The sequence below is a fragment of the Morone saxatilis genome, unplaced genomic scaffold (genome assembly GCF_004916995.1).
Source record: "Morone saxatilis isolate NCDOM2014 unplaced genomic scaffold, NCSU_SB_2.0 Contig11, whole genome shotgun sequence".
NCBI classification, from domain to species: Eukaryota; Metazoa; Chordata; class Actinopteri; family Moronidae; genus Morone; species Morone saxatilis.
In genome coordinates this window covers 13901177-13912718 of record NW_023339663.1, presented here as the reverse complement: position 1 = coordinate 13912718, position 11542 = coordinate 13901177, and the positions used below count along the sequence as shown (strand labels likewise).

Sequence of the window (11542 nt, the reverse complement as noted above, 5' to 3'; positions counted from 1 at the left end):
TGTGTGTGTGTGTGTGCGGCTGTTTGCTTGAATCCAGGACTCGGGGATTGATATCGGTGATATCTCAGAGAGGAAGGCTCTGAGGAAAAGGCTGCAGTGTAAAACTTTCCGATGGTACCTGGTCAACATATACCCTGAGATGAGGATGTACAGCGACACCATCGCATACGGAGCAGTAAGCCGCCACCTCCCTCTTCATCCCAAATTCAGTTCAATGTCTGTAAAAGCCAAAACAAGGCTAAACCGTGCCTGAGCAAATCATTTTAATCCCTTGTGTTGGGATCCGGATGGCTGCTGTCAGGAACACAAACAGTTCACAAAGAGGAGAACTGTTTGCTGCTGTTTGGCTTTTTCCTTCTCACTTCAGAACTAACTGAAAAATACATTTCTGTTTCTGATTAATGCGATGAAATTAGATACATAGATAAATATATAGATTAATTTGAAGCTTACTTTAAATATAGATGTAGGCTTTGCAGCTTAATGTTATTAGTCAGAGAAGCCAGAAAAACTGCCAGCCAGCAAGGCATTCTGGCAGTGTTTCTATTTGCCCATTCCTAGTTGTTCTCAAACAGCTTTATTTCCACGGTCCTCCCACCTCACATCACTGTGGTGCACCCTAATACACAGTGACACACAGGCCGCAGTATTATGGCACCGCTTTCTGTGTTGTATGGGTGATTTTTTTTTTTTCTTGTACAAACTGACAAATCGTGGAAGGATATAGCGAGGAAATAGGCCGACCTCATTACATTAATTTCTCTGAGTTAGTTGACCTCATTATTCTATATTTGCAACATGCATTTGATGGGGCTAGTCAGTCATGGTGGTTTGAGGAGTCTTACATCAAATAAAAATATTATTGATGATTTATTTCTCCGTCCTCATCCTCCTCGTTCTGATATTAAAATGTGGGTGAGGAAGGTGCGGGCGGAGGCCAGCTGTCCTCTACAGCTCTGTGTTCGCTAAGCCATGCCCACGTTAGAGCAGTACAATCAGATTTGAAGGATTTGATTTAAATCCCTCTTGTAACTACACACCACCCCGTGTTTCAAGTTTCCTTCAGAAATACGTAACATTGCAGAAGTTAAAGATGCTCTTTATGCCGTTTCATTGTGACTTTAAGATAATGTTATCCCCACAGGTGTCACTGTTGCATATTTACAACTTTTTCACTCTCCTGCAGTAGAAATATTTAGATTTGAGCTGTTGCTCGAGACAATGCAGATTCACTGATTGAAAGATAGAAGAAGACCTCTCCTGAGCCAATGGGGAGCTGAATAATTCCTAGCTTTGTTCTTCTGATCTCCCACCTAATTCACTCCCCACACAAACCACCATCCCTGGAGCTCCCTGCGGTGTAGTTTGTATCTTGCAATCAGGCAGACCTTTGTCATGATGCGCATGAATAACCCTCTGGGCCTCAAAGTCTGAGTCATGTTCATCAAGCGTGACGCTTCTGATTTACATTTTTATAAAATAGAAATGAATTTAAGAGGATTCAGTGTTAGTTTTAGATGTTAGAACCTGCTCAGCTTGTTCTGTAGTTTCTGTAAATATCCTGTAATATATATATATATTCTATTTAAGTGAATCCGAGATAATACGCTGGGCTGACTCTTGTATTAGATGGTTACTGTGGGATATAAAAATCTTAAAATCTCCTGTCCAACTCTCACACACAAAAAAATATCATATTAACAGCAAGCACCACAGCAAGCAGTACTTAATGTTTGGATAATAGTTACTATAATACTATATTGCAGAGTTGAAGAGAGCAGGTGGTAGATGCAACGTCCTCACTCTCACTGTGTTTTGACAAGATCAGGAATTCTTTATTATTCATAGTCCATCGAAAAAAAATTTTGTTAAAGTAGCAGAACCTCTCTCCAAGTACACAGTTTTATGTTCACCTCATGGTGGTTTCTGTTGTTTTCTGTTTCACTATAAAACATTATAGATCATCAATACTAAGCATAGAAGACAGGTATTATTACAAATTACATATATATTCTTAACAAATACAATATTTTGTCTAATCATCAATCATAATTCCAAACAATTCTGTATTCTATCAACTTCACAAATTTTTCAGAACACAGTACACCCAAATCTCAATAGAATTTATGGATAACCCCTAACTAATTTCATAGTCTCTCTTAAAGTACCTGAAAACTTCAGATCTTTGTTTATAACATTTTTGAATAAGCAGCAAGTTAATGACATCTTTAGGTATTTGTTATGAAGAGTTTAACACTCAAAAAATCAGCTAATCGACTGCTTCAGGACTGTGTGGCTGCGGTTTTATTAGACTTGATTGGCAGTCGCCTGGCAACCTGCCAACAGTCATCAGTGGCATGTTCAATCTGATGGTGTGCACCATTTGGTACGGTTTCCGGATTGAACGGCATGTTTCCTTTAAACAGTGTGAAAAGGTGCGTATCAGGCTTTGAGGTGCATTTACTCGCATTTGGTGGGTGCATCAGAAGTGTTACCCAATTAGCGATGTGTATGAAAACACAACCGTAGGCAGTGCAATGCACGAAAATAGGTTTTCAGGGCCTTGAACACATCTATCCCCTAACAAAATTTCTAATTGTTCTCAAAAAAATCCAGTTTGAGAGCAAATAATAATCCATCACAAAAAGAGTCATTTGAAAGAGGTCATCCCTTTGTTTTCTATCAGTTGTATTCATTGCTTTGTCAATACAATTCACATTGAGGTGAATCAAGCATGATGTGTATTGTGATGGACTTGAATTGAAGCTCACAATGGTCTTAACTTTCTGAAAGTATTATTCATCAATTATTCATAGCAGCATAAATACTCAGTCACAGGGTATCAAAACAACTTTCACTGGTTCTCAAACTATGGAACTAATTAATTAAAAAACATATTTTCTAATCAAATTACTACAATGAATGAATGAAAATAACATAACGTAGTCACATTTGTACATACATCTATGATTAGTTACAAATAAATATGTGATGGCAAGATAGAAAGTGTAGGTAAACTAAATAGTTCAAAAAGACAGCAATCGTGGCTCCAACTGTTGGGAAGAGAAGTGAAGATCAGGAGGACCCCTTTTCCAGAAAATTAGCTCTGGTTCTTGTACCGGTTCCATTAAGGATTCAACCTGCCTCCTGCGTGAACTGTTCATAGCTGAATAGGGTCCAACTATGCTACTGTATTTTAACATCAGTCATAATTTGGGTACTTGTAGAGCCAAATATTTTCTGAGCTGGCATGTGGTGTCAAAAGTTTTTGAAACACTGACTTAATTATTACTGACTTAGATATTAACAGGTGTTTGTTTGACCCCTAGACAATTCATATATTTTGTTCTTTGTGTATGTGTTTGTAACTGTGTGTGTTAATCTGTGTCTGTCAGCTGAAAAACTCTCTGAAGAACGACCTGTGTCTGGACCAGGGGCCTGACAATGACAACGTCCCCATTCTGTATCTATGTCATGGGATGACACCTCAGGTTAGAGACCTCCCTCTCTCTCTCTCTCTCCCTCCTGCATCATGTACCATAAAGCCAGATTTAATACATCACCTCCTATATCTTATTTCCATCTTGAGTTTCTTACTCAATAAAACCTCTTCCTTCTTTAAGAAAAATAACTTGCCTTCCCTCTGCTTTCAGATTGGATCAAAGTCAGTAGCATTACCTCATAAAACTGGAGCAGGTTTTCTGTTTTGCCCTTTACAAAAACAGTCCTTGATGCTTTTAAATACATATTAAACTTCTTTTTTCATACAACTCCATTTAGGGGGCGACGTGTCCCAAATGAATCCAGCTTAGACTAAAATGCCACCTTATCGATGAAACACAACATTACATTGTACCTGGACATCTATTTCTGTCTCCAGCTTTCCTTAGTTTGATGTCAAAAGGATACATTTTTTATTATAATATAGAAATTAGAAAGATTAAAACGGTTAAATATTCCGATTCAGCCTGATAGACCATATTTCAACCGCTGGCTTGTTGTATGTGTTTTCCATTAGTCAACCTCTTAAAAATCTTATCTTTGGACTGCTTGTTCAGGATATATCTCAGCCCAAATAATAGGCGGTTTAAGTGTCTTCAAATGTTAGCACAGCTTGATTATCATTTACTTTCTCCAGCCTTTTCCAGCTCCTATCGATCCCTCCATCCCATTATGTCTGAGCAGATTGTTTTCAGAGATTGTTTAACCTTGCTGTGGCAGTTGTAAAGTTGTCTTATATAGTGAAGCTTGATCTCACATTATCCCTCTAAAATCAAGTGAATGTATTGGACATTTCACAGTCATGGCGCCTGTATTGATATTTACACCAAAACTGACTCAGGAGAAAGCTCTGTAATCTTAGTAACACCGTTTCCTTAAAATAAACCCATTAATCAAATTCTACAGCCTGTTCTGAGACCTAGATAACTTTAAAACTGGCTAATTATAATCTGTTATATTCTATAAATCTCTCGTAAATCCAGGCATATCAAACAAAGGATTGGAGTAGCACCAGCATTCCTAATGAGATTAGGGATCTCCTCCAAGACAAATCCAGTCTGCTCTATTTTTATGTTTCAGTGTTACATCATCGAGAGGAATTAGTCCCTGGATTACCTCTATAATCATACATGTGAAAATGTGTCATTGTAAAAGGCCAGCTATACTTTTCATTAATTTGCCTCGAGAGAGCTAGACTTTGTATCTGAGATGCTGCAGTAAACGTAGCACACATGAAAGGAAGGGTATTACAAAGCTCACAATCAAACATGTGACTGACTTTACAAGAGCATGTTGTCAGCAAACATACAGTGCAGCACTTCAGCTCAAGCAGTAATACAGCATGCCGACATAAGCACAGCTACAATAGAGACCACAGCCACATATGGCCTGGCAGTCTGCACTGCTCCAAAAATGAGCAGCACAAATAAAAAAATCACACTTGTCAGACTGTAACGTCTGGTGTGAAGGAAGCAGGAGGCTGTTTGGGCGTTATCAGACAAATAAGATTAGAGTAAGAGGATAAGAGTAATAGTTAGACAAGCAGCAGAATAGGCAAATATGGCCCTGATTTATCATTTTTTGATAAATCTCGGGGTGCTTCGCCAGCTAATCGGGTTGCTGAGTCAGAGACCATCTTTACCCAATCCCAATTATTGTTGCACTTTCCCCAATTTTACTCTGATATAAATCCAACTCCTCCGTTTATAAACATACTTCATTAAAAGTAAAAGCCCTTTGTTCAAAATGTTACTCTGCGTCAGTCAGGGACCCCCTGACGGATTAATTATAATATATGACACTATTAGTTTGTTAATACTGATGCATCGAAGTGTAAGTAGCATTTTACTGTTGTGGCTGTTTGACGTGGAGCTAGTCTTTTATACAGTATATATTTAGATAACACTTAAGTCCAGCCAACTTCAAGGTTGGGGCATAAATAAATCTGTGGGATTCTGAGATGATTAATGGTGTAGGAAAGAAGCAAAACACAACACAAATTTGTATTCATTGTTTGAGACTTTTCCCTAATTTGTGCTATTTTTGTGAAATATTAGATAATTATACCTATTTGGGTCTCAAACAGTTATGTAAAAGAAACCATGTAAGAAGTTTTTGTGGTCTTCAGTGAAACTGCTAACAAATCATAGACGTTTGATGGTGCCCCAACTAGGACAGGTTTGGAGCCATTGATTTAATGTTTAACAATACATTGTTTTACATAGGCTTATCATATTTAAAAATGTAACGGGGCAAAAAGTACAATATTACCTTTTGAAATGCAGTGGGGTAGACGTTTGCTTAAGTAAAGTAGCCTACCTCAAAATTGTACTTAAAGATCCCCTCCAGACATGTATTAAGACAAGCTGCTTGGAACATTAATGTGTGTCTGATATCTTTTTTCCACACAAAAAAGTATAATTTTCACATTAAAATCCCTAAAAAGTCATCTGCTCCTTCTACCTCATTAAAAATTCCAGAAACTATGAATATGCAGATTTTGTTTATTTCTCAAATTTATTTCTTATTTCTCTAACGTCTCCTTCTTCACTGTTAAATCCATTCTCAGTGTTTGTGCACTGGAGGCTTTAGGTTTCTACATCATACTTGTATAAGTTGCATACTGGACCAGGATTGACCTCCAAACTACTTGTGATGTTACAAATCATGCTTTTAGGCCCCGTCCATTCATTTCAGATTTTCATTGAGCACAGAGAAACTTTCCACTTTCATCAAACATCCTTCAGGTGTTAAACTCTGAAAATACATCATTCTGCACAGTAAAGCTCAAACGTCCAACTGTAGGAACAAGAAGAGAAACGGATTTTTGAGTAACTTACTTTCCACCTGTGTTAAATGCAAAAATTAGCTATTTCATATCATGATATACAGCACAGCCTTGTTTATTAATCTGTGTGAATGACACCAAACTAAAGCCTGCTCTGTCAACAACAAATTCTCCCTCTCCGTCTCATTCTTATACCACTAAGTCTTTTTCTTTTTGAATACAGAACATGCTTATCCTGCTTTATTCCTTTCGAATGATTTTCAGCTTTTGTCAGCTTCATATGGACAAACAACTGCCCTTGAAAAAAGCAGTTGGAAAGGATTTCATGAGAGAGGGCACAATTATTCAGGTCCTGAATTAATAATGAGCTTATTTTCCATCCATTGCCTTGTCTTTCCATTCACTCAGGATAGCTGAATAAATATGCATATTTAGTGTATGTAAATCAACCACATAGAAATGTCTCTTTCATACCCAAAGACAACCAAAGAGCAGGCCTCATTTGCTGCATAGTTTTTAACCTATGGCCATATACAGCTCTGGAAGGGCCATTATCTAAATGTCAAACCCAGCAGTGGGAACATGCAGAACAGCACTATACATGTTGCTCAAAGCAGGATGGGATGTTTCTTGCAGAATGTGTACTACACCAGTACTCAGCAGCTCCACATCGGGCTCCTCAGTCCCACCGTTGATGACGACGACAACAAGTGCCTGGTCGATGTGAATAGCAGACCGCGCCTCATCGAGTGCAGCTACGCCGCAGCCAAACGCATGAAGCTCCACTGGCTCTTCACTCAGGTGACACAACCCCCATGCATGATCACAAGATTTAACATTCAGTTTTCTGTTGATACTTGGCCTCAGCTTAAGGTCATTTGTTTACTATGACAGGAAAACTAACTGTGGCGGTAGTTTTTAATGATGCAAGTGGTTCAATTTAATGTTTGACTGGAGTTCCCCTCAATTCCGCAGCTCATTTAGACATGAAGAGTCATTGAAACTTAATGATTTTCTTTCTTCATTAGTGGCACTTCGCTTGCAAACTGTGTTTTAACAGAACAAGCAGTCACCTCACAAAATGCAAAATGAATTGAATTTACTGCATGCTTTAATTTCCGCTTAAAGGCCTCTTATAGTTGTCTGCTATGCTGTCAGTGCAGCGTTAATTATAGATTTTGTTCCTCTTTTAGTCAAATATGTATAGAATCTCAATCTGTCATCATATTATACACTTGTTATAACGTGTACAATATCCCTTTGACTCTGTCACTTTTGCACTGCTGTTACAAGTGTGTCTATTTGGTTTTACACTATAATGGGCACAAAGTGTGAAAAGGTTTTATACGCTTGAACTCATACATCACACATCCTCACACTTAACTCTAAATGGCTTTTTTTGTTAACTTTGTATAATTCAGTATGCAGGATGGGGACATATCAGCAAAGCTGGAGTATATCACATCTCAGAAATATGGAATCAATTATTGATACAGTTTTGACTGCACATTTGCAAAGTGTCAAGCTCAAACAGAAATAGCTTGCCTTGATGCAGCCATAGCAACTTTGGAGAAAGAGGCACTGTACAAATTAGAGAGCGAGAGAGAGTTTATTATTTTTATCTTAATTCAAATGTTGCACTGTTCAGTACAAAGCCTGATTAACTCGAGATATTCTCAGTCTCTTTTCAGTGAAATGTACAAAACTGCTTCACCTCCCTCACCCACTGCAAAAACCTCTAATTATCCACAAAGAAGTGACTTTGATAAGCCTTGATTTGTGAAATGAAATGAGCTTGCATGTAAAGATTAGTCATATGGTGGCAAGTGCTGATTTTTCTGATTAGAAAATCAAACACATGTTCAGTGGGTGGGACTGTACGGGTTGTTTTGCTTGTGTGTTTTGTTGGTATGTGTGGGTTGATGCCGTTCTACTTTTCTGCAACAGATAACTATTGTTCTGTATATAGCATAGTAAATTTAATGTAAACTCTAACAACCCATAGCAGCTTAAATCAAATGACAACCTTCCCACATATGCTCACATATACATTCATTAGCCAACTTCTGGAGGTTGTTTTAACAAGGAGCACCAAGACGTTACATAGATAACTTGGCAGTGAGTGAAACCCAGAGCACCTCATTTTATCAGTTTATGTTCCAGATTTTCAGGGATTCTGGGTTTTACTTTGGTCTTGTTCCAGGCTTCTGAATCGCTGCCCACATCTTCGATTTGTTCAGCGATTCAAAGATCTGGTGTCTTGCTAATGGACTGCTGTTTCCTCCGATTTGAGAAACAATCAACCAATCAGGGCTTTGTTGGCAGGATGGGGATAGGTAATCTCTGTGCCAGAAAAGCCAGAAAAATGTATGTCTATGGATTGAAATGCAGCTGTACAGATTGTTGGAAATCAGCTTACAAAAATATAACAACTGCTAACAAATGTGTAACACGTCTTAGCAACTGCTACCAAAGCCAGGTGGGACAGATATGCCACTTGTTACTCATTGGTTAGGGCAAAACAAAACATATATAATACCATAATAGGTTTTCAGTTAATATTAATTAATTTTGAAAGTCCTTTTATTAATCTTTGAAGGATAATAATGCACTAAGTTTTGGAAGTGCAGTTCCCATATTGTTCTGGGTGATGTTAACAGGAAGCATAATGTTGCCATGGTGTCATTGAGTTAGTTGTTTTTTAGCCTATATTTGTTTACATGTTGGCAATTTGGCAAAATTAAACCGTATGCCAAATTAGCTATTTGTAGTTCCTGTTTGCTGAGTCCTTGTGCATGTACACAACCATCACTGGATCACTTTGATGCTGAAGAAAGCTTAAAAATGTGTGTGAATCTCAGAAAAGGTCTAACAAACAAACAAACAAATAACTTCATGTTTTTAGAACACCATCATAGAATATGATAATTTTATAATCTCTTCAGTTTACAATTCTGTGTGGGGATTCAATAAATATAGGATCTGAAACAAATCTGGCTTCATGTTGCTCCCATTTAGTTGAATAAATGCCTTGTTTGACCCATTCACTTCTTTTATGAGCTGGCTCAGGACACCACCACATAGTGGTCCATAAATGCCCACTTTCAGCAGTTATTACCAATCTGTTAGCTATAAAGAAAATGTCTCTCAGACCCCACAGACCAGGCTAAACTCTTGTGAAAATACAGAAAGAATAGTTTAGCTCCAAGACTGTACAACCTGTCCAATCCTTGAGTTTTTTTTCTTTTCTTCCATCCCTCTGCATTCCTGTCATAGTATTGGAAGGAGCTCTCTTCTCACAGCTCTCTACACTCTGTATCGACCACTGCTGGCCTCCTGTACAGTCACTTGCCCTTGGTCAGCCGTAACACTGTAATGAGAAAATCCTGCCTGGTTTCATCAGGACATGCTGAATATTTTTGTTGAGCTGATGAGCTCATTCTGTTCAGACTCTCTTCATATAAAAGTGAATTGACCTTACTTTTTTTATTTTGCAATAAAGTTTTTGTTCTTCCTCAAGGCATATTATTTCTTATCCACCCATAGATTGAATAATTGATTTAAATTCTTTCATTTATTTAAATTGATTTATACAGTATTGTAATGGTTTTGGAACTTTATATGAGGTTTTTGTGTCCCTCATGCCTTTGTTTCAATTTTTCTTCCACCTAAATACCAGATGTTTTTGTCCATTTTGTATTGTGCCTTGTTTTCTCCTTTTGGTTCTTTTCATCTGGTGTATTCTCTCAAAATCTTGCCCTGGCTAGGGAGAAAGCTAATGACTACTCTGGCAAATGTATTGTTGTTTTTGCCTTGAAACCATGTTGATGCTATGTGGTGGGCCCAATGAGAATAGTAACGTGAATCAGCCAAAATGCCCAGAGCTCAAGGTGCTTCAGCAGCTCACATCCGTATCCATTCACAGCAGTGTGGGTTTAAAGGAAGCAAGTTTTATTGTGCGCACAAATTGTTCTTCTGGAGCCTGGCACAATTTTAACCAGCCTGCTTTTTTATCTTTTCAGGGAGGATCCATTCAGAACAGAAAATCAAAGAGATGCCTAGAGCTTGTAGCGAGCAGTGACAATGAGTTCGGCTACCAACTGGCTCTGCAGAAATGCACTGGACAGAAATGGTTCATCACAAACGTGCTGTTTAGCAGCTCCTTATGATCGGCTGCTGAAAGGAACACGGCAGTGCATAGCACACCGGACTGGATGGGGCCATTTCTTTTGTGTGCACATGTGTATGCGCATGTGTGTCTGTGTGTGAAAGGATGTGAAGCAGGGGTCCGACAGAAGAGCGGTGCCTGGTTAAACGCGATCATTTTGAGCACCATGATGTCCTCTGATGAGCAGTTGACATCACATCGTAAATGTTAAACATTTTATTTTGCCTACAGGATCAGCCATAGGTGGCAAATATTTTGCAGATTTGACAAGGTAGTATATTTAGTATATTTTGTGGTAAATACAGTACAGTCAGATTTTCGTTGACTTAAAAGATGTAATGGGTCCAATATGTTTTTGTACTGTTCATAATTGCTACTGTGTAGCAAGCTTTCTGAACCTGTCTCTGCTGTAATTATTTTATTTTAGTGTCTCAGGTTTGTAGGTTTATTATGCGGTTCAGCTGTACAGTTGTGGGAAAATGTTGGAATAAATCAGAAAATAATAGATTATTTTGTAAGTGTTAATATTTCGAATATTTGTAATATGTAACAACTACTGAGTGAAAGTGCCTTTATTTGGTTTGTTGTTAAAGGCACAATCCGTGATTCAAATCTGAAAAAGGGTTGACCATTCATTGAAATTAAAAGGACTCCAATCTGCTATCAATCCAAAATATTTTTGATTTTTGATTGTCAAGAATTTCTGATGTGTTCCTGTGACCCTGAGAAATCAATGCACTGCAACTAAAGAAAACATATGCAAATAGACAAAACACCTATTCACCAATTTGACAACACATATGCAGCATTACAAAATGCCCTGCAAAGTCAGAAAACAAAACCAAGTACAGTAATGCTGCAAGTTGCAGAGAACAACACTGCAATGTGTTGAGCCCTCAGTCACCACAGATTTGGCCTTCAAAAGGGACATTTTATACAATACAGACTATTTGTACATGCACACACACAGCATTTAGAAAATACAGAGTCGTGGAAGTGATGTTCTCAGTTTGTAATGACAAATGCAGGGGCAGAAGCTGAGAAAAGGGGCAGCTTTCTGCTCTGACTGTTGTGTGTACCTGGGG

The 11542-nt window shown here is 38.1% G+C and overlaps 1 protein-coding gene across 1 annotated transcript in view; it reads left to right on the top strand.

Annotated features, from left to right (window-relative positions):
* Positions 1 to 11159, top strand: part of galnt18b (UDP-N-acetyl-alpha-D-galactosamine:polypeptide N-acetylgalactosaminyltransferase 18b) — a 68809-nt gene extending 57650 nt beyond the window's left edge. The window contains exons 8-11 of the mRNA XM_035652003.1: positions 38 to 175; positions 3396 to 3491; positions 6926 to 7090; positions 10312 to 11159. Of these exons, the coding sequence (XP_035507896.1) occupies positions 38 to 175; positions 3396 to 3491; positions 6926 to 7090; positions 10312 to 10458 (546 nt within the window). The 3' untranslated portion in view covers positions 10459 to 11159. The remainder of the gene's footprint in view (positions 1 to 37; positions 176 to 3395; positions 3492 to 6925; positions 7091 to 10311) is intronic.
* Positions 11160 to 11542: the final 383 nt, after the last annotated feature.